At 24.6% G+C, this 24,161-nt stretch overlaps 1 protein-coding gene across 1 annotated transcript; it reads left to right on the forward strand.

The window, feature by feature from the left end:
* The first annotated feature begins 2,086 nt into the window (after positions 1–2,086).
* On the forward strand, positions 2,087–23,605 carry LOC117171346 (putative DENN domain-containing protein 10 B). The gene is made up of 5 exons (XM_033358581.1): positions 2,087–2,130; positions 4,833–5,029; positions 9,668–10,099; positions 10,200–10,317; positions 23,305–23,605. The coding sequence occupies exons 1-5, from the start codon at positions 2,091–2,093 to the stop codon at positions 23,577–23,579; spliced, it is 1,062 nt and encodes a 353-aa protein (XP_033214472.1). The 5' UTR covers positions 2,087–2,090; the 3' UTR covers positions 23,580–23,605.
* Positions 23,606–24,161: the final 556 nt, after the last annotated feature.

Genomic DNA, 24,161 nt, shown 5'->3' on the forward strand with positions numbered 1-24,161 from the left:
GGATTTAATCGAAATATTACGATAGGCTGCAATTTGTCGAATTTCTTTTTCAGAAATAAATTTGGGGCATTTTTTATCACTAGCCCAGTGGGGGCCGTTACAAGCTTAGACATTGAGGGGGTTCCGATCCTTTAGGGCAAAGTTGTCCCTCTTCATGGGGCTTTCCACCACAGTAAAGGCATCGTGGGTTTTTACAGACATTTTTGACATGTCCATGTCTAAAGCAACCGTAGCAGATTTTTGGTTGAGTGATGTAGGGATCAACTCGACAGAAGTGGAAGCACAGTTTAATGTCCTGAGGAAGCGTTTATCCGTCAAATGTCACTAGGAGCACACGCGTAACTCTAAAGTTAGGAATGAAAGCTTTAAGGTTAGAACATATCTTTTCCAAATTGTCTACAATTCTATTGGCTCCGGAGCCAGTTTTGCAAAGGATTGTGGTTCTACCTAGCCCCTTTTTTTACATTCAATTACTTCGTCTTTAAAGTTTTTGTGTAAGATTTTCCCTAAAGAGAGGATCTGGATGGGAGGATTACAAGTCGAATCTATTTCCACGGTAAATGGCCCCTTATTATACTTCGAGTACGTGTTTGTCGTCTGGGATTCACGTGGTTAGATGGAGAATTATTCAATTCGTATGCCTGGATTTGTTTGAGTTATCATGTTCTCGCAAGCCTTCAGCCGGTCTCTTGACAGGTGTCGTCGCGGATTTGGACGGATGCTCAAATGAAACAGGCGTGGGAGGATCAGTACCCATAAAATTAGGACTAGAATTCACGAAATCAGATTCTACATTTGCATAATTATGATTACTCTGTGTGGAAGCCATCTCTAGGAGAAGCTCTCGTTGGGTTTCATCAAAAACCTCCTTATTTATGCTGTCTTCTATCTCCGTACGGTCATCGCCAGACTTTGGATGGCCAAACGACCCCATGCTTAGAAATCACGTTGGCCCAAGAGGCCAGCGATCCTGTAAACGCCCACTTGTTTCTGTAGTTGCAGTTGAAGTCCGCTCAAAATAAATCAGAAAAATTCTATCCTTTTTTTTGTCACCACACCTTAAGCCTCCTTTTTTAATACGAGGGAAGATCACAGAGAGAAACGAAAGAAGATTCTTCCTTAATTATATAGGAGCCCAAGAAAAGCGATCCGTTCGTACAATCAATCAAAGATATCTTTGACCGTTATCATATTCTCGGTTATGTTATATAACCTGAACTTAAATTCTTGGGAATTTAGAAACTCTATGAATCCAATCATTTTCGCTCTTGCGCAACTCTATATAGTTCATGGCGAAGAACCTCCAACAGCTATGCTGAAATGTTAGAGCTCTACTTTATCATAAAATACCCACAAATTTAGCGGGAAAATTCGAATTAAAATCTTACAATTAAAAAAGGAGATTTTCAAACTCGAATGTAATATCTTTGATCGCGAATAGGTGACCACTATGACTACTATAATACTTCGTTGAGAAGATGATTCTCAGGCCTAACCTAAACAAAAATGGCAAAAGAGTAAACCGTGGGAAACATACACTTTTTGCGTTTTGAAGTCATTATTCGAACTAATAATGAGCGACAGTAAAATATTTACGATACCTACATGGGGGAAAATTTCGAGAGATTAATTCACGATACTACTCCTAGATTTTATTATGCTTTTGCGCGAGAACTGAGATCTCGGAACCCTTGCATTTAAAGCATAAATCTCAAAGTTTCAGGCATTAGGTCACGTCCCTTTTTCTCATGTCTCTTATTTAATGCTTTTAGATCACAGAATCCGAGACTTTAAATTACGTTAAAATTTTAGCTCTAAAATCAGACGCTTCCGTGCATTAATCTCTTTAAATTTTTCTCCTTGCACTGTTAGTTTAAATTTACCTTCCTACAAAAATGTTCGTTTCCTTTTTAATCATGCTTTGCATATCGTTTCGTAGGATAGGGTAAACGCTAAATGATTCGTTTAATGAGCGCCTCTGAAAATCTTTACTTTTCTTAATTTAAGTTTGAATTCCGCGGGTAATTAGGATAAGTTCGCTAGCGCCTCGTAGCGGTATACCCTCTCATAGAAAGCGACTAGTTTTCAAAATGGCGCCTCTAGTCCAGTTGGTTTCTTGCGGATTATTAGGTTTGTTTAAATCATTAAATTATTTAATAATTTATTGCAAGTGTTTTTTGTATTAATATTGTGTTCGTCAGGAGATTAAATCATACAGTAAGTTTTTTTTCAATCAGGTTAAGTTTCCGGTTTGAAGATAAAAACATAAAGTAGGCTACTGTTTTGTTTTTGTTTTTAGTGTATTTCCATTTTGAATTTAAAAAACAAGTGTTTTTAATTTTTTAAGAAAGGTACTAATTCAGTTTTTAAAGTTAGATTTTTTATATTTCCAATAAAAATATTTGCAAACACCTTGTGATACTTTGAATGGATCATAACCTACAATAAGTGACAAAAATGTCAGAAATATTATATGTTTGGAATTTAACTTTCTTTGTTCTAAAAGTAATATTATCAGGATTAATTTAGGTGCTCCAATAATGAATGAAATCAACAAATTAATTTAGTAAATTTTTCTAATTGTTAATTTTTATAAAAACACTGAACTTACAAAAGGAAAATGTTAATACATTTTCTAATATTTCTTCAGAGTAGTACTTTTTTCTCAAATCATTTTTTGAGTTACTATTTTAAGATGAAGTCACTATACTCACTTTTAAAAATGAAAATATCACTATTCACTTTCTTAAAAATAAATTAACCCACTATTGAATTCAGATATGTACCTATTTCTGACTTTTGTTCATTCCTTTTTAGTATTCAAGTGTATAGTTTAAAAAATTCTGAGAAGTTTTAATAGATTTCAATAATTTGAAGGTATTCCGCAAAGGATTTTAAAGATTTTACTGTATTTTTAAAGCTTCCAAGAAATTTTAAAAAGCGTTACCAATTTTTAAGGCATTTCCAAATATTTCAAAGGTTTGGAAATATTTTAGAGTATTTAAAAAAATGCATGGAATTTTTAATAGATTCTACTATTTTGAAGATGTCCAAAGCATTTTATAGATTTTAATGAGTTTATTTTAAACTTCCAAGGAATTTTCAAATTTATCTATTTTTGTAAAAAAAATCAATTTTTTTGGTAAAAAATGCAACTATTTTGATGGAAATTTTAACTTTCTGTAGAGGATTCGGCTGTTTTGTTGGAAATTCGTCTTTTTTCTTTGAAATTTTGACTACTTGGTTGAAATTTGAACTACTTTGTTAAAAAATTCAGTTGTTTAGTAGAAGATTCATAATTTCAGTTGAAAATTCATATCTTTGGTTGGAAATTCACCTACTTGATTTAAAATTCGTTTTTTGGGGTAAAAATCCAAATATTTTGGTAGAAAGATCAACTATTTGGTTGACAATAAACTTTTAGGTTGAAAATTAATATTTTTGGTATGAAAAGTCAATCATTGGGTTAAAAAAGAATGTATTTTGTTGAAAGTTGAACTAATTTGATAGAAACTCCAACTGTTTGGTTGAAGAATAACCTTTTTGTGGAAATATCATCCTTTTCGCTAAAAAATTGAACTGTTTTGTAGAAAATTCGTCTTTTTGGTTTAAAAATTCAATAATTTTTTGTTGAAAATTTTTTTATTTATTTTAATTTATTTTAGTTATTTTGATTTTTAATTACAAAATTATGGAAGTGAAGAACGTAACTCATTATGTAACTTGAAGTTACTTTATCCAGTAATTGTAAATACTTATTAAAGAAAATAACTTGCCCAACACTGAATTTTACAACAGTAATTTGGTAATCGTGAATTCTCTTTTGTTAATGCTCCTTCGGCCTTAACGAACACAGTCTCATCACCTATCTCGTGCTTCGCACTGGAGTTTATCCCTTAAATTTTATATCATTCCCATAAATGTATATTATTATAATTCATAACTTACATTGGTATTAAAGCAGACGTAGTTTAATTGTTCCGTTTGAAAAAATGCGAATTCTTTTTAAAAAATTTGGTTGTTAAACATTTTGTTGTAACTTTAATCGTTTTTCCATAAACTGAATTTGCTCATTTCTAATATTTTTTATGATTTAAACTTTACACATATGGTCTGCTGAGCATCATACATAATTATGGTTATATATATATATGAGAATCTTTGAAATACTGTGAAACTGTTGCATGTAAAAATGTAATTTTTGGATTTTTCATAATGTTGTATGCTCTCAAAATTAAAATTTTGGATTTTTCAAGAAAATTCATAAAGTTGTTATAATAATCATGTAGGGCATTTAGAAATCAAACTTTTTCTTCTCTTGCCTTTTTTCATATCGTCCGTTATTTGGCTTAAAAGGTTTATTTTCGTGTGTTTTTTGGAATTTCGTAAATACTTTGACTCTGGTAATTTTTGGTTTTATTAAAAAAAGTCATCAGGATAAATTGTTTAACTTTTTGAATACTATAAACATCCGTACGGAAAATTTTTGAATTTCGAAAAAAGTGGTCTCAAAAATATTCAACATGCGCTCACTTTTTGAATTTTATATAAAAAATAACTGGATAACAAACTTGTTCTTCAGTTTAGGACACTTATCGAGTGTACCAAAGGACAATCTAATAGATTTTTTTTTTCTAAAGTTATTGTGTTCACAGACAGACAGACATAAAGACAGACATATTCGTAAAAACCTGTTTTTCGGATTCAGGGGGTCTCAAAACGTGGATATTTGACATAAACTGGGTGGGTCAAATTTTACACAAATCTAATACCTTCTCTGATGAGAATGTAAAAAATATTAATTCTGCTTTCTTTGGATCTGCTTAAAATAGAAAAAGACTGCAATGGAGATAATTTATGGGCATGGGCTTACCCGGCAGTCACTGAATCACAAAAGACTCTCGTCACAAGAAAGTGCAATTCTCAATCCGAAAAAAGCAACGGCCACTCTTTCATATTTTCAAGGCATGAAAATGAATGGTTTTATGTTTATTCCAGTGATATATTTGATTCAAATGTATTGCCTAAGGTTTGTAATACTTAGAGATAGTCCATAAACTACATTACCAATTTTTTAAAGGGGTTTCAGATGATACAATTGCCAGCTTTTTGGTTAAAAATTATAGTATTATAGTTAAAAATTTTCTTATTTTGTTAAAAATGCTACTATTTTCTTAAAACGTTATTCATCTTTTTAGAAATTTAGCTGATTCTTTTAACGTTGAACTCCTTTGTTAACAATTCATTTTTTTCATTTTTCTATTCATTTTTTGTGTAGATTCATCAACTCTATTAAAAAGTTTATTTATTTTTTTTAAAAAGCAACTTTTAAGTTGAACTCTTTTCTTTGAAATTCATTTTTTTCAGGTTTAAAATTTTCTTTGAAAATCTATCTCTTTTGTTGGAAATTTGTTGTTTTGTTGTTGTTGTTGAGAACTATTGTTTTAACTAACAATGCAAATATTCCATTTTTTGTAGAAAATGTATACTTTTTATAAAAATTGATATTTTCTAGTTGAAAAGTCATGTTGTTAAATTGTTAAAATGGTTAAAAACATTGTTAAAAATTCGTCTTTTTTGTTCAAAAATTAATCTTCTAAGTTGAAAATTCATCAATGTTGTTGTTACAAATTAAACTTTTTGGTAGAAAATTAATTATTTTGTTCAAAAATCATATTTTGGGGTTGAAAATTTGTATTTTTTGGTAGAAAATTAATATTTGTGCTTAAAAATTAATCTTTTTGGTTGGAAATCGGACTATGATTTGGTTCAAAATGCATTTGTTTTTTAGTTGAAAATTTAGCTAATTGCTTTAAGGTTGAACTAGTTTGTTAAAAGTAAATATTTTTAAAGATTCGCTTCTTTGGCTAAAAATTGAAGTATTCCATTTTCAGAAAACTAATCTTCTGGTTTAAAAATCATCGTTTAGTATGAACAATTTTATTGAAAATTTTTTTATTGGCGATTAATTATTTTAGTTGAAAATTCATCTCTTATATTAAAAATGCAAGTATTTTGTTAAAAATTTGTTGTTGTTTATCATTAATGTTTTTAACTAACAGTGTAACTATTCCATTCTTGGTTGAAAGTCGATATTTGTGTTGAAAATTGAATAAAAACGTAAATTTTTGGGTCTTAATTAATCTGATTTGGTTAGGGATTCAACATTTTCGTAGAAAATTAATTTTGTTATTAAAAATTCTTATATATTTGGTTTAAATTGAACTATTTGTTTACAAATTAAACTACTTTTATGAAAATTTAACTTTTTGGTAGAAAATTGACATTTTCCTTTAAAAAAATATACTTTTGGGTAGAAAATGTGACCGTTTTGTAGATAATTCGTTCGTTTGGGATTAAAATTCAATCATTTTGTTGAAAATTAATGTTTATTTGGTTAAAAATTCATTTTTTGTTTAGTTGAAAAATCAATTAGTTGGTTGAAATTTGAATTAGTTTGTTAAAAGTTAATATTTTTTTAGATTAACATCCTGGGTTGAAAATTTTAATATTCGATTTTCAGAAAATTAATCTTCCCGGTTAAAAAAATCGTCTTTTTAATTGAACTCTTTTGATTGGAAATCATGTCTTTGTTAAATCACATTTTCGGGTTGAAATTTCAACCGTTTTGTAAATAATTCGTCTTTTTGGAAATAAAATTCAACTATTTATTTGAAAATTTTAAATGTTAATATTCGGTTAAAATTAATATTTTTTGAAGATTCACTTCTTTCGTTTAAAATGTACCTTTTTGTTGAAAATTCGTATTATTTGGTAGAACCTTAATCTTTTTGCTTGAAAATTCATTTTTTTGGTGTTCTGTTATATTTTTACTTGAAAAATTGATTGAATATTAATATTTTTTGGTTAAAAATGTAACTTTTTGGCTCAAAATTCAATTATTTCGATGAAAATTCATGTGTTTTGTAGAAAATTCGTCTTTTTCTTGAAAATTCATTCTTTTAAGACTCATAATTTCAGTTAAAAATTTAACTATTTCATTGAGAAGTAGTTTTTTTTGGTGGCGGGTTAATTTTTTTAAGAATAAAAATATATTTATTCCATTTCTTGTTAAAATTTTATATTTCAAATTGAAAACTAATCTTTTCTAGTCGAAATTTCATGTATTTTGTTGAAAGTTCGTCATTTTTGGTAGAAAATTTACCATCTGCGTTGAAAATTTATCCTTTTTAGTTAAAACCCCAACTATTCGATTGAAAATTAATCTGTTTTGGTTGAAAACTCAAATATTTGGTCGAAAATTCCTCTTTCATGTTGAAATTTTTTTTTTTTAAGATACGTAATTTTAGTTGAAAATTGAACAATTTCGTTACGAATTTGTTTTTTTTTTAAATTTTTTTTAGCTAAAAATGTAACTTCCATTTTTGGCTGAAATGTATTTTTAATAGAAAATTGATCTTTTCTCGTTAAAAATTTGATTCAACTAATTTTTTTAAAAATTCGTGAATTCAGCAGTTATTTTATTAAAAATTAAAATTTTTTGTTGAAATATCAACTAATAAATTTTTCTTTAAGAATACATTTTTTAGTTGAAACATTAAATTTTTGTTTTAAAAATCAACTACTTTTTTAAAAAGTCATTTTTTTGGTTGAATATTCACCATTTTAGTTGAAAATTAATATTTTCGGATTAAAAAGTGGACTGCTTTGCAGAAAATTTTCTTTTGTCTTAAAAATTCAACAGTTTGGTAAACAATGACACTATTCATTTTGAAATAACTATTTTTTTTGAAAATCCACATTTTTTGGTTACAAATTCAACTGTTAATTTTGAAATTAAACTATTTTTACGGAAATCTAACAATTTAGTAGAAACTTAACTTCTTTGTGGAAAAATCATATTTTCGAATTGAAAATTTTAAGTTTATTGTTGATAATTCATCTTTCTGGTTTCAAAATTGAACAATTAAGTTAATAACTATTTAGTTTTTGTATTTCTGATTAAAATGTGATACTTTTAATTGAAAATTGATTGGAATTTCATGTCTTTTGTAGAAAATTGATCTTTTTTGTTAAGAATTAATTTATTTAAGATTCATCTTAGTTGAAAATTTAACTATTTCATTGAGAATTTTTTTTGTATTGTGAATTAATTAATTTAAACTAAAAATTGCACTATTCCATTTTTGATTCACGTATTTTTTAAAACTAAAAATTGATCTTTTCTAGTTGCAAATTCAACTGTTTAGTTGAAAAATTCGTATATTTTGTAGAAATTTCATCTTGTTGGTCGGAAAATTAATTCTTTTTGGTTAAAAATGCGATATTTGGGTTTAAAGTTGAACTATTTCGTTAAAGATTCCCTTTTTTTTTAAACTAAAAATGTAGATATTCCATTTTCGGTTGAAATTTTATATTTTTAGTTAAATTTTTTAAAATTAATTAATTTAATTAATTTTTTAATTTTATTAAATTTTTTTTCTAGTTAAAAATTCCTATATTTTGTTTAAAATTCGTCTTTTTAGTAGAAAATTAATCTATTTGTTTGAAAATTTAACTATTTGGTTGAAAATTCATGTATTATTTGGAAAATTCAACTTTTTTAAATTAATTTTTTAATGGTTCATCCTTTCAGTTAAAAATTGAATTATTTTGTTGAAGATTCTTTTTCCTGGTTTAAAATTAAATTTTGTAACTAAAAATATGACTATTCCATTTTCAGTTGAAATTTTATATTTTTAATTGAAAGTCCATCTTTTCTGATTAAAAATTCATATATTTTGTTAAAAATTCGTCTTTTTAGTAGAAAATTAATTTAATTGGTTTAAAATTTAATTATTTCGTTGAAAACTCACTTTTTTTAAATTAATTTTTTTAATTAATTTTTGTATGATTCATCCTCTCAGTTAAAAATTGAAATATTTCGTTAAAGATTCTTTTTCTGATTTAAAATTAATATTTGTAACTAAAAATATAACTTCCATTTTCGGTTGAAATTTTATATTTTTAATTGAAAGTATCTTTTCTAGTTAAAATATCATATATGTTGTTTAAAATTCGTCTTTTTAGTAGAAAATTAATTTAATTGGTTGAAAATTTAACTATTTGGTTGAATATGCATGCAATTAAAAAAAAATTAATCTTTTTTAAATTAATTTTTTTTATGATTTATCCTTTCAGTTGAAAATTGAACTATTTCGCTGAAGATTCCTTTTTTCGGTCTAAAATTAATTTTTGTAACTAAAAATAAAACTATTCCATTTTTGGTAAAAATTTTATTTTTTCAATTGAAAATTGATGTCTTTTTACGTAGGTAAGAAATCAACTATTTGACTGAAAATTTATCCTTTTTGGTAGAAAATTAGTATTTTTTATCAGAAACTTAATCTTCTTTGTTGAAAATGTAATGTATATTTCGACTTGAAATTTTAGAAATTTAAAGTGTTTTGTATTTTATTTAATACCTTATTTGCATTTATTTTATTTGAAAGAATCCATTCCTCCATTATTGTCCTTTTGTTCGTGAAAAATAACCCTTAATCATATATTTTGATAAAATTTTGGGTTACGGTTGTCAACGAGGGAGAAAACGGGGGTTAAAAATAGCCAAAAATTGGTAATCTAGTTTATGGACGACTCCATAAAAAAAAATAGTTGAAAGATGTAAACCAGGATTTCCATTTCCGATATTTATTTTTCTCTTCAGGTAAAACAAGTTGCTACCGTTATCTTTAGCAAAGAGTTTCATCCGCAAAAGTATGAAGTCCTCTCTCGCGTTCTCAGCAAAATTTATTGCAAGACAGGAAGTCCCATTGAACTCTTCAAAATTTACTTGGCTGTTTATACGCAAGGTTCCTGCACTTTGGCAGAAAACGGAAGTTTTTTTTCGGATGATTTCAATAGTCACTTTTCCGGATCAAATACGAATGTCAAGGAATTGATTAAGACCTTTGAATTGGAAACAATTCTCATTTACACGGCGCTTTTACTGAAAAAGAGAATCGTCGTTTATCATCATAGCGTCGAACAATTATTGAAATGGATCCAAAGTTTTCCAGCTTTAATGACTCATCATCATGTTTCGACTTATCTTCGTCCCTGGGTTGATTTAGTACCAGATGAGCTGATGGAATTGAAAGTTCGTATTTGAAAAAATTATTATAAGAAGCAAGAGGTGTTTTTTCATGTTTGGTCAGTGCAAAAGTGATTTTATTTTGTTTTTTTTTTTATATTTATAGAGCTATCAGTATTATGTGATGGGATGCAGAGATAGTACGATTTCATCCAGAACCGAATTGTACGATTTGCTTGTTAATCTTCCGGCAAGGGAAATCACTGTCGCTAATCATGCCAAAGGTAAATATGACTCTTAATTAATTAAATTGGTAAGGGAACCGCACTTAAATTAGGTAAAAATTTTCTTAAAATGACATCCTTTTTGGCTGAAAATTAAACTGTTTTGTTAAAATATCGTCTTTTTGGGTTAAAGATTCAACTATTTTTGTAGAAAAGAATTTGTTTAAAATTCATATTTTGTTGCTGATAAATCAAATGAAATTTTTTTTTTATGAAAACTTTTTTTTCTGAAAATTCGTTTTTTTTTATTTAAAAGTTCCTCTTTTTTAAAATGTAGCATTATTGCATCTTTCTTGAATAAAAATACAACTGTTTTGTTGAAAATTCAATTATTTCCTAGAAAATTTACTTTTTTTAAATTCGTATTATTATATTAAAATGCCAATTGAAATATTTTTGAATAAAAATTCAACTCTTTTTTGAAAATTTGTCTTTTTGATTTAAAAGTGCACCTGTCTCAGTAGAATTTTCATTTTTCTTGGATAAAAATGCAACTTTTTTGTTGAAAGTTTAACAATATACAGGATGGCCGCTGGACCGGGGAAACCAGGGAAATGACAGTGAATTTATTTTTTGACCGGGAATTTTACCAAATGTTTAGAATAAAAATGTTATCCAACTTTAATTTCAACCGTTTTGTAAATAATTGGTTAAATTGTGATTTTTATCAATTATTATATCATTTAGTTTAGAATGCTTAATTCAAAAATCTTTCACTTAAAAAACGTTCCATTTTAAATTTTTCAATTTTAAGCATATATTTTAATTTAAAGAATTTTAAAATGCAGTTTTAAGGGTTAAAAAAAATTAGAAGCTTTTAAGATCGAAGATTTTTTAAATAAAAAATAGTGCCCAGGAAACCGGGAATTTTACGAATTTTCAGAAGAAAAATCTGCCCAAGTTCGATTTTAACAGTTTTTGAAATAATTAAAGTATAGTTTTGAAGATTTAAACAATTTAAAATTAATTTTAAATTAACAATTTTAAAATAGATCTGTACTCTAAGTATAGAAATCTGAACAATAATTGATTTGACCAAAAAATTCTAGATCCGTTCAAAATTTGAAATTAATATATCATTTATTCCGATAAATTTATTTTTAAATAAAATTTCTCATGAAAGAAAAAGTATTTACTATTTAGCAATATTTAACTGTTCATTTAAGACGAGTGAATTGAAACCAACTATTTAAAAGAAAACAATTTGAAACTGAATTGCTTACACAGACTGCTTTGAATCTTTTCATTTCCGAAAAACTTTTAATCTTTTAGCGTTATCATTTCAATTGTTCTATTTAAAAATTGTTTAATTTGTAAACGAATTTGTTAAATTTTGATGTATATATAACAATTGAACACTTATTATTTGTAGAAAAAATTTGAGTAATTTTAAGAGATATTTAGAGGTTTTGAAAATATTCAAAATTAATTAAAAACTTGAAATTATTTCAAGCAATTTAAACGAAGTGTGTTAACATTTTTTTAGAACTTCTAAATATATTTTAAAATTAATCGAAATTTTCCTACAATTTTTAAAAATCCTGCAGATTAAAAAAAAAAACTTAAAATCGTCCATGTTCTTCTTTGATCATTTTTTTAATCTCTTAAAATCTTCTTAAAGTTTCTGTTACAATAATTTTTCAATGTGAAGAATCGTTTTCAATTTTCCTAGGAATCTTAAGAAATTTTTTTTATTCTTTTGAAGTCTTTCACAATTATTAAGAAAATTCTAAATTTTTGGTTTGAAATATGGAAAAATCTACATTTTATTTTAAATTCAGCTGTAAGTATTTCAAATTATTTCGAGTTCTAAATTTAATTTGCATCTTTTTAAACCTTCTAAATATCCCTTAAAATTACTCTAATATTTTTACACATAATAATTAGTGTTCTACTATTATTTATAAATTGAAATTAATTTTTTTTTCTCAATTTGCAGGATTTTCTAAAAGGCATAGAAAAAATTCAATTAATTTTGAAATATATTTAAAAGTTCCGAAAAAAATTAAAAAATTATTTTGAATTTGGAAAAATTTTAAACTTAAAATAATATAATTTTGAAAATTTTTAAAGTTCATTGCTTGATTCTTGAATTTAGACTATTGAAAATGTTAACGTGGATTTATATTTCTGGAACTTAATCTGAATCTTTAAACTCTATAATTTATAAAAGTTCTAAATTCAATTTTAGAAGCTTGGAATTTAAGTATTCCACTTTAAATGCTTTAATTTGTTGTTTATCACTTTATATGGAAAAATTTTTATAATATAGTTTGGTTTTTTAAATTTCATCGGCCGTGAAAAATGTTTGCGAACCGGGAAAAAACCGGGAAATGACCGGGAATTTTTTTTCTTCAATTAAAACGGCCACCTTGAATTTTCCTAAAAAGTCAGACTTTTTGGTTAAAAATTTGACTATTTAGCAGAAAAATAACTTGTTGTTCACAATTCTTATTTGGGTTTTTGTAAAGTGATCTTCTTTTTATGAAATTTTAACTATTTTATTGAAGTTATTTATTAATTTATCTATTTTACCAAAAACTTCATGTTTCTTGAATAAAAATGCAATTGTTCGGTTAAAAATTCAACTCTTTTTTGAGAGTTTGTCTTTCTAATTTTAAAGGTGACCTGTTTGATTGAAAATTCAACGATTTTGTTGAAAAATCATATTTTTTAGTTCACATTTCTTCTGTTTTGTTGAAAATTTAACTATTTTGTAGATATTTTAATTTTCGTTTAAATTTAATATTTTTGTGTGGATAAGTGAACTGAAATCTTTTCTGGTTGAAAATATAGCTTAAAATATTTTTTAATGCCAAAACTCATCTGTTTTAAAAGAAATTTCATCTTTTTTGGATAGGAAAATGCAACTGTTTCGGTTGAAAATCCAACTATTTGGTTAAAAACCCATACTTTTTTCTTTAAATTTTTGGATAAAAATGGAACTATTTGGTAGATAATTCAACTACTTTATTAAAAATTCATCCTTTCCATTTCAAGATCCAATTTTTTCTTAGAAACTTATTTTTTGTTAAAAAATTAATTTATTGATCTTGAAAAATCAATTAAAATCTTTTTTAACAGAAAATTCAACTATTTTCTTAAAAAATTGTTTTTTTTTTGAAATTACAATTGATCTGTTTTAAGAGAAATTCAATCTTTCTTGGATAAAAATGCAACTGTTTTGTTGAAAACTCAACTGTTTCCTAGAAAATTTACTTTTGTTTGAAATTCGTATTTTTGTATTAAAAAGTCAATTGAACTATTTTTGGATTAAAAGTCAACTTTTTTTGTTGATAGTTTGTCTTTTTTATTTAAAATTTAATCTTTTTACAAAATTTATTTAAAAATATAAAAATTCACCTGTTTTAGCAAAATTTCAATTTTTTTTTTGAGAAAAATGCAACTTTTTTGTTGAAAATTTAATAATATTTTTAAAAAGTCAGAATTTTTGATTAAAAATTGGACTATTTAGCAGAAAAATAACTTGCTTACAGTTCTTATTTTGGTTTTGGAAAGTGAACTGGAATCTTCATTTTATGAAAATTTAACTATTTTATTTGAAGTTTTTTTTAAATGCATCTGTTTTACAAAAAACTTCATCTTTCTTGAATAAAAATGCAACAGTCCTTTACAAAATTCAACTCTTTTTTTAAAGGAATTTAATCTTTTTGAATAGAAAAATATAACTGTTTTTGTTGAAAATTTAACTTTTTCGTAGAAAATTTATTTTCTGTTTAAAATTTATATATTGGTTTTTAAAAATCAATCAAAATATTTTTTAACCGAAAACTCAACTATTTTCTTCAAAATGTTTTTTTTTTTAACAAAAATTTATCTGTTTTAAGAGAAATTTATCCTTTTTTGGATAAAAATGCAACTATTTGGGAGAAAATTTAACAATTTTATTAAAAAGTAATCATATTTGGTCAAATGAAATCTTTTTTAAGAGAAAATTCAACTATTTTTTGAAAAATTGATCTTTTTGATTAAAAAATGTATTCTTTTTAGTAGAAATTTCATTTCTTTTCAATGAAAATGCAACTTTTTTGGCTGAACATTATTCTTCTTTGCTTGAGTATTCAACTATTTTGTTTGAAAGATTTGATTGAAACACTTTGTTAAGAAACCATTTTTTCTTGATTTATATATATTTTTTTAAACTGATCTCTGGTTGAAAGTTTAACCATTAGCTTAAAAAATAATCTCTTTTAATTTATAATTCTACTACTTGGGTAAAAGTTAAACTACATTTTTAAAAACTTATATTTTCTATTGAAAGCGTATGTATTTGATTGAAAATTTAGCTGTTTAGTGGAAAAGCTTTTTTTCTCGTTCAAAATTAATTTTCTTGGTTTGAATGTTCATTTTTGTTTGTTAAAAATGTATCAGTTTCGTGTAAAATTAATTTTTTGCTGAAGTCATATTTTTTGTCTGAAAATCCAATTTAGTCGATAAAATTCGTCTTTTGGCTTAACGGTTTAACAATTTAGATAAACTTTTATTTATTTCTTAAGTGAAAATTTTTATTTGTTGAAAACTCTTCTTTAGTTTTAAAATTCTTCTTCTTTTTAGTACGAATTTCATCTTTTTTGATTGAAATATAAACTATGAAACGTTTTTGTTTTAGATTTGTCCTTTTAGATTGAATAATTAAAAAATTCAATTATTTTTTGAAAATTTAAGAATTTTGTCAAAAAGCCATCGCTTGTAGGAGAAAAGACATTTTTTTGTTAAGTTTCAATTAAATAAGTTGAATTTTTAACCAAATATTTCAATTTTCAACTAAAAAGATCTATTTTTCAGCAAAAAGATTAATGTTCTACCAAAAACACGAATTTTTGAGAACACATGAATTTAGAATGAAACTGTTGAATTTTAAAGCCAAAAGGACGAATTAGCTACGAAGCGGTTGGATTTTAATCCCGAAAATATTATTCTTAACCAGAAAGGACGAATTTTCAACCAGGAAATATAATTTTCAATACAAATTTTTAATTTCTAACCAAACATGGAATAGTTCAATTTTCAAATAAAAAAATTAACCGAAAATGACCGATTGTTCAGCGTAAATGCTTTTTTTTAAAGAAAAATTAATTTTTCAATCGAATACTTCAATTTTCGACCAAATTTTTTATTCGTCAATCAAACGTGATTAATTTAAAACTAAATTGTTGCATTTTTTACCAAAAGGATGAATTATAAAATATTAAGAATAATTTTTACCAAAAAAGATTAATTTTTAATGAGGTACATGAATTTTCAATAAAAATATCAACTTTCCACAAAAAATCGAAGTTACATTGTTAGTTAAAAAAATTAATGCTCAACCAAAAAAGAAGAGTATTTGACAGACAATAATTATATTTTCAACAAAAGAAATTAATTTTTAACTAAAATAGTGTATTATAAAAAAATGAATTAATTTTCTGAACATGGAATATTTAAATTCTTAACGAATAAGGTAAATCTTTAAAAACTCTGAATTTTCAACAAACTAGTTCAAATTTTAAGCAATTAGTTGATTTTACAACTAAAAAAAAATTAATTTTGAACCAAATAGTTTCATTTTTAACCAACTGGATTAATTTTCTAGAAAGACGATTAATGTTCTATAAAAAAACATGAAGTTTGAACAAATTACATTAATTATCAACAAAATGTTGTTAAATTTTAATGCCAAATGAACGAATGTTCTACAAAACGGTTACATTTTCAAACCAAAAATATGATTTTTTAACGAAAAAGTTCATTTTCTACCAAAAAGTTCAATTTTCCTCATTTATTTTTTATTTATAACCAAATAGTTAAATTTGAACTAAAAATATAGACAATTTTAACCCTATGGCCAATTTTAACAATATGGTGGCTAACGTTTGGCAGATTGTTTTATTTTTTCTGAAAATTGGTATACGGGGGTTTTTGGTATCATTGATCACGAATCAGAACTCAGATTTAGAAAATTTAAAATGGTGGATCCAATATGGCGACTTAAATTTGGAATATTTTTGGATTTTTTTTAAGAATTGGTATACAGGGTTTTTTTGGAGTCGCTAATCACGAATCCGAACTCAGATTTTGAAAATTCAAAATGGCGGGTCCAATATGGCGGGAAAAATTTGGATTTTTTTTTGAAAATTGCTGGTCAGGGGTTTTTGGTATCTCTGATCACGAATATGAACTTAGATTTTGAAAATTTAAAATGGCGGGCCAAAATTAAAAATATTTCTAAATTGTTTTTTGAAAGTTGGCACAGGCAGGGGGTCGCTGATCTTCAATCTGTATTCAAAATGACAAATATTTAGAATATTGAGGTTTGAAAAAACATACACCTACTCACCTAAAACATGGATTAGTACCAATTTTCTGAATTTTCAAAATCAAAATTCAGATTCGTGATCAGTGACTTCAAAAATCCTTGTACACTAATTTTTAAAAATATCCAGAAAACTTTATTATTTTGACCGCCATATTCGATCCGTCATTTTGGATTTTCAAAGTCTGATTTCAGATTCGTGATCCGCGACCCTGAAAACCTCTGTATACCAATTTTCAGATAAAATCAAAAAATATTCCCAATTTCAGCAGCCATATTGGGTCCGCCATTTCGAATTTTCAAAATCTGAGTCCAGATTCGTATTCAGCGACACCGAAAACCCTTAAGTACCCATTTTCATAAGGATATAATAGACAGTTTTTTCAATAATGAATTTTTTCAACAAAAAACGCTTTTTTCATCTTTGTTTATAAGTATTAACAAATTATTTTAAAAATTTAGACCCTTCGCACAAAAATTGTAATTTTTAATCATCCTGCGAGCATGAAATTAAAAAGAATCTGTGTAAAATACAATAAAAAATACTCTGAAATCGCAAACTATGATATGAAAAAAGGTGGGACTGCGGTATTCCTACCATGCCGCAAAGGGCTAACAAAAAAATTAATTTTAAATCAAAAAATTAAATTTTCGACTAAATCTTTGAATCCCTGGCCAAACTAGATTAATTTAGACCCAAAAATTTGTATTTTTTAACCAAAAAGGATGAATTTTTATTGAAGAAGATTAATTTTCAACCAAAAAAATACGATTTTTTAAAACAAATTACATGAATTTGTAACTAGAAAAGATCAATTTTTAATAAAAATAGTTCCACTTTCAAGCAATTAGTTTCTGACTGAAAAAACAAATTTTGTATCAAATAGTTAAATTTTTCAACCAAAAAGATGAATTTTGTAGCAAGAAGATTAATGTTCCACCACAAACACACAAATTTTCCACAAAATACATTAATTTTTAACCTAAGAATATGATTTTTTAATAGAACAGTTAATTTTATGCGAAAAAATTCAATTTAGATTGATTTTCAACCGAATAGTTTAATTTTCGACCAAATTGTTAAAACCTCGAACGTATCAGCATAATTTCGACCTACTAATAAGATGAATTTTTAACAAAAAAAATCAATTTTCAACAAAAAATGAAATAGTTACGTTGATAGTTGAAAAAATTAATTCTCAACCAAAAACCAAATGATTATTCAAACAAAGTAGTTACATCTTCAACATAAAGATTAAATTTCTAACAAAAGAGATAAAATTTCATATCAAAAGGACGAATTTTCAATAAATAAAGTTTTTCAGTCAATAAAGAACAAAATTTAATCCCAAACATTGAATTTTCAAGCCAATAATACGAGCTTTCTACAAATAGTCAAAGTGTCAAAAAAATAGTTGAATTTTCTATAAAAAAGATATATTTTCAACCAAGAAGCTTGATTTTCTATTATACAAAAGATGAATTTTCAACAAAATGTATATGTTTTTAATCGAGTAGTTGAATTTTAAACCAAAAAGATCAATTTTCTAATACAAAATATGAATGGCCAATAAATTAAATGAATTTTTTATTTAATAATTAATTTTTTAAACTAAAAAAGTTAAATTTTCAACCAGAAATGCGATAGTTAAACTTTGATTATAACAAATTAATTTTCAAAAAAAAAAGAATGTTCTAAAATAAAATGAATTTTGTTCTAAATTCTAAATTACTCGTATTTTGAACCAAGAAAAGTGATTATTCACGAATTTATTCACGAGAATTGAATCTTTTAAACTTACTCAATTCTACTTAATTCAATGGCTTCTTTTTTAAAAAAATGTGCAAACAAATCAATTATATAGTCTTATAATAAATTAATTATAAATAATTTATAAAATTATCAAAGTATTTGAAATATTTTAAAGCATTTTTTTCTAATTCATCGGAAATTTCAAGGGTTTTAAACAATTTTAAGGGATTTCAAGAGATATTAAAGGATTCCAAATTTTTAAAGTTTATTTCAATAGTTTGAAGGGATTTCAAAGTCTTTCAAATATTTAGAGTATGTTAATAATTTTAAGGAATTAAAAAAAATTTGCACGCGGTTGTTAAGAATTTATCAGAATTTCGGAAGATATGGAACGATTTGACTGAACTTAAAAGGTTTTAAAATACTTTAAAATATTTGAAGTAGAAATGTAAATTTATGGGATTTTATAATATTATAATGGATTCCAAAGAATTTATTCACAAGAATTGAGAGATTTCGTAGGGTTTCAAAGATTTCAAGAGATCTTCAAATATTTTTTTTGTAATTTATTTGGATTTCGCTTTGAATTATTGTTAATGTATCCTGAATTCTTTTAAATCTTTTTGAATTCTTATAAATTCACTAAATTTTACTCAATTGAATGGATTTTTAAAACGTTTTCCTTTAATTCTTCTTGAAGTCTCTGAAAATCAAACTTAAATTCTTAGGCATTTCATCAAATTCTTCTCAATTCGCTTTAATTTTTCTAAACTTATTTCAAACTGACTCAATTCGAAGAATTTTTTCATTTTTTTGGATTGTTTTGAATTCACTTGAATGCTCTTTTTTAAATTCAGTTCGATTTTTTATGAATTTTATATAATTAGTCATCCATTAGTCATTTTTTAGTTAGAAATTAGTAGGGTCTCAAATAATTGAGGAAATTTGACATTATTTTTTAGAATTCTTCCTAAATTCTTGTAAATTCATCAAATTGTTTTGAATTGCCATGAATTTTCCCAAGCTCATTTCAGAGTCACCGAATTCAATGAATTCTTTTCATATTTTAAAATTGTTTACAATTTATTTGAAGTGTTTTTCAAATTCGCCTTGAATTCGTATGAAGTTCACCGAATTCTTCTGATTTACCTTAAATTCCTTTATATTTATTCCAATTTTACGGAAATCAATACATTCATTTTTCATTTAAAAAATTCGTTTCAATTCATTTGAATTTTTTTGAATTCAACTTGAATTGTTTTGAAGTCTTATGAATTTATTCTGAATTGGTTACCTTTTGAGCGCGAAAAATACCCTATGAGTGTGACAGGAAGTTTTCATTGTTTTAATAATTTTGGTCGATTTAGAAAAGTTATTTCTACTTTGTCTTCAGTCAATTCAGTTATTTAAAATTTAAACTAGTTGCTTGAAAATGTATGTACTTTGAGAAAAATTAGCCTTTCTTTTGTAGAAAATTAATCTTTATGGTTGAAAATTCATGTTTTTGGTTTAATATTCCATAATTTAAAATAAAAATTCAGCTCTTTGGTTGAACATTCAATTTTTGAATATAAATTTAATTATTAAATTTTGGACTTAAAATTATCCTTTTTAGTTGAATACTCGTATTTTTGGTAGAAATTATCAAAATAATCTTCCTGCTTGAAAATTCAATTATTCTGGTTAAAGATTCATCATTATAGTTGAAAATTCATTTTTTTGTTTTAAAATTCTACTATTCCAGTGAAAGATTTACAATTCTAGTTGAAAATTCATATTTTTTCTTTTTTGAAAATGTAACTATTTTTTTTTAATTAGTTTTTTTTATGGAAAAGAATTTTTTAACTGAAAATTTAACTTATTCGAATTGAATATTGCATAGTTTTAGTTGAAAATTCTTCTGTTTGGTTGAACATTAATTTTTCTAGCTTAAAATTTAATTACTTAATTTTTGAATGACAATTTATCTTTTTATACTAAAAACTAGTTTTTTGTTGTTCATAATTTATTTATTTTAGTTGAACATTAATTGTTTCAGTTGAAAACTCATCTTTTTGCCTTAAAATTCAACTATTCTAGTTGAAGATTTAAAATTTTAGTTGAAAGTTCATCATTAGTCATTCGTTTTGTTTTTGTTAAAAAAAATTAATTTTGAATGAAAAGGAATTTTTTTCCAAAAATTAAAGTTGAAATTTATTTTTTTTTCTAAACTGAAAATGTAACTATTATTCCAGTTAAATATTCCATAATTTTAGATAAAAATTCAACTCTTTGGTTGAACATTGATTTTTTTACTTTAAATTTAATGATTTAAGTTTGGTTTAAAAATTATGCTTTTTATTTGAATATTCGTATTTTTGGTAGAAATGATCAACTTAATCTTCTTGGTTGAAAATTCATATTTTTGGTAAAAAAAATCAATTTATTCTAGTTAAATATTCATCATTTAAGTTGGAACTTCATAATTTAAAAAAAATTAACTATTAAAAAAAAAACATTTTTATGTAAAGTAATTTTTTAACTGAAAATTTATCTTATTCCAATTGAATATTCCATAGGTTTAGTTAAAAATTCTTCTGTTTGGTTGATCATTAATTTTTCGAACTCAAAATTTAATTATTTAATTTTTGATTCACAATTTATCTTTTTTTTGGTAAAAGTTAGTTTTTTGTTCTTGATAATTTAATTATTTCAGTTGAAGATTCATTTTTCAAGTTCAAAACTCATCTTTTTGGCTTAAAATTCATCTATTTCAGTTGAAGATTTATAATTTCAGTTGGAAATTCATCAGTTAAGTTCATCATTGGTTATTCGTTTTTTTATTTTGAAAAAATTAATTTTTTCACCTGCAAGTTCAACTATTTGATTTTTTGTTAAAAATTTATATTTTTCAGTACAAAATATATATTTATTTAAAAAATTCACTTAATTGGTTGAAATATGAGCGGTTTTATTGAAAACTTCTTTATTCGTTGGTTGAAAAGGATTTTTTTAAAATTAAAGTGGAAATATATTTTCTTTTTTAAACTGATAATGTAACTATTATTCCAGTTAAATATTCCATAATTTTCGATAAAAATTCAACTCTTTGGTTGAACATTCATTTTTTGACTAGAAATTTAATGATTAAAGTTTGGGTTAAAAATTATCCTTTTTATTTTAATATTCGTATTTTTGGTAGAAATGATCAACTTAATCATTCTTGGTTGAAAATTCATCTTTTTGGTCCAAAAATCAATTATTCTAGTTAAATATTCATCATTTTAGTTGAAAATTAATTTTTTTTAATTCTACTATTCCAGGGAAAGATTGACAATTTTAGTTGAAAATTCATAATTTTTTGTTTGAAAATGTAACTTTTTTTTTAAATTAGTTTTTTTATGGAAAGTAATTTTTTAACTGAAAATTTAACTTATTCTAATTGAATATTACATAGTTTTAATTGAAAATTCATCTATTTGGTTGAACATTAATTTTCCGAACTTAAAAATTAATTTTTAAATTTTTGAATGAAAACTTATCGTTTTTGAGTAAAAAATAGTTTTTTGTTGTTGATTATTTAATTATTTCAGTCAAAGATTAATTGTTTTAGTTGAAAACTCATCTTTTTTCATTTCGACTGAATATTCAATTATTATTATTTCAGTTGAATATTCCATAATTTTAGTTAAAAATTAATCTCTTTGTTTGAACATTAATTTTTTGACTAAAAATTTAATTATTCAATGTTTGGTTGAAAAATTATCTTTTTTGTTGAAAATTCATATTTTTTTTTAGAAATTAATTTTCGGGATTAAAAATTCATCTGGTTGGTCAAAAATTCAACTATTCTGTTTAGAGATTTTTAATTTAAGTGGAAAATTCATCTTAAAATAAAAATATTTTAGTTCATGATTTACCATTTTAGTTGAAAGTTCATCATTTTGTTTGAAAATGTAACTATTTTTTTAATTAGTTTTTTTTTATGGAAAGTATTTTTTTAATTGCAAATTTAACTTCTTCCAATTGACGGTTCCATAGTGTTAGTTGAAAATTCATCTGTAAGGTTGAACATTAATTTTTCGAACTCAAAATTTAATTATTTCATTTTTAATTCATAATTTATCTTTTATTTAGTAAAAGTTAGTTTTTTGTTGTGGAAAATTAAATTATTTCAGTTGAAGATTCATTGTTTCAGTTGAAAACTCATAATTTTGGCTTAAAATTCAACTATTCCAGTGGAAGATTAATAATTTGATTTTTTGTTAAAAATTTAAATTTTGCAGTAGAAAATATATATTTATTTAAAAATTCATTTTATTGGTTGAAATCTGAGCTGCTTTATGGAAAACTTATTTTTTCTTTGGATGAAAAGGAATTTTTTCCAAAAATTAAAGTGGAAATTTATTTTGTTTTTTAAACTGAAAATGTAAATATTATTCCAGTAAACTTAAACCATAATTTTAGATAAAAATTCAACTCTTTGGTTGAACATACATTTTTTGACTATGAATTTAATGATTAAAGTTCGGGTTAAAAATGATCGTTTTTATTTGAATACTCGTATTTTTGGTAGAAATGATCAAAAAAATCTTCTTGGTTGAAAACTCATCTTTTTGTTCAAAAATTCAATTATTGTAGTTAAATATTCATCATTTTAGTTGAAAATTCATTTTTTTCGTTTGTTTAAAATTCTACTATTCCAGGGAAAAATTTACAATTTTAGTTGAAACTTCATAAGTTTTTTTTAAATGTTACTAATTTTTTTAATTAGTTTATTTTTATGGAAAATAATGTTTTAAGTAAAAGTAATTAAAAAGAAAGTACTTAATTAAATATTGGAAGTAAAAGAGTTTTTGTTGAAAATTTATACCTTTGTAGTGTTTAGAGAATACTTTGTGTAGGATAAATATAAATATTCTCTTTTATAATATTTCAGAAAGCCTGACAATGACGAAAACTCACAAAGAAATAGCACTTTTTTTAGTGCAGCTTTCTGAAAATCAGTCATACTCTGAGGCACAAATAATAAGTGAAATTGCAGACAAAACTAGGGATCTCTTGAGTCAACTCACTACTATTGCGAAGATTGATGCTTCCGAAAAAAGAAAACTGATAAGTGCTCGAACCATCAAGGAGAAAAATTTAGCGCCTGCTGTCGAAAATTTTCTCGTCAATTTGGCTATTGCTGAAAATTTTGTTATTGCGCAATAGGATTTTTCTATGTTTAAAAGCGACTGAAAGTACGATTAATTTTCAAATTTTATATATATATTTTTTATTTATAAAATATGTTTAAAAAACTAAATGTTGTTAAAAGTTAAACTCGTGGCCATTTAAAAACAAAGTTTGTGGAATAAAATCGATTATTATATCGAATTTTAAATTAAGTTATAGATGTAATAAGTTTTTCGAATTTTCTGTATTTATTTATTCCAGTCGATGTACATTTTTTAAATATGTAAATAATATATGTATATTTTTTCTAAAAAACTGTGTATATCAGAAGTTTTGTATAGAAAAGATTGTACAAACGTTTTTATGAAACAAGAATAGTTTGAATTGTATAATTTTGAAAGTTTTCAATTAAAAGGAATATAATTTTTAATGGTTTTAGAATAATTTAAATTTGAAGGTTCGTAATATTTAATATAGTTTTTAGTAAAAAAATTATTACTAATATATTTATCAGCTTTAAATGTTTTATTATGTCAATTTAAAATTATAGTTTTGAATGCGCATTTCTAAAACAGTTTATTTTTTTGAGGCCTTGAAGTAGGATTTTGATTTTAAAAG

The sequence above is a fragment of the Belonocnema kinseyi genome, chromosome 4 (genome assembly GCF_010883055.1).
Source record: "Belonocnema kinseyi isolate 2016_QV_RU_SX_M_011 chromosome 4, B_treatae_v1, whole genome shotgun sequence".
Classification (NCBI taxonomy): domain Eukaryota; kingdom Metazoa; phylum Arthropoda; class Insecta; order Hymenoptera; family Cynipidae; genus Belonocnema; species Belonocnema kinseyi.

Bases quoted from the DNA above. Each gene is read 5' to 3' on its own strand.
- LOC117171346 (XM_033358581.1), top strand. From the start codon at position 2,091: ATGGCGCCTCTAGTCCAGTTGGTTTCTTGCGGATTATTAG. The intron at 2,131-4,832 runs GTTTGTTTAAAT...TGCTTAAAATAG, and splicing joins GGTTTCTTGCGGATTATTAG to AAAAAGACTGCAATGGAGAT. The intron at 10,318-23,304 runs GTAAATATGACT...ATAATATTTCAG, and splicing joins TGTCGCTAATCATGCCAAAG to AAAGCCTGACAATGACGAAA.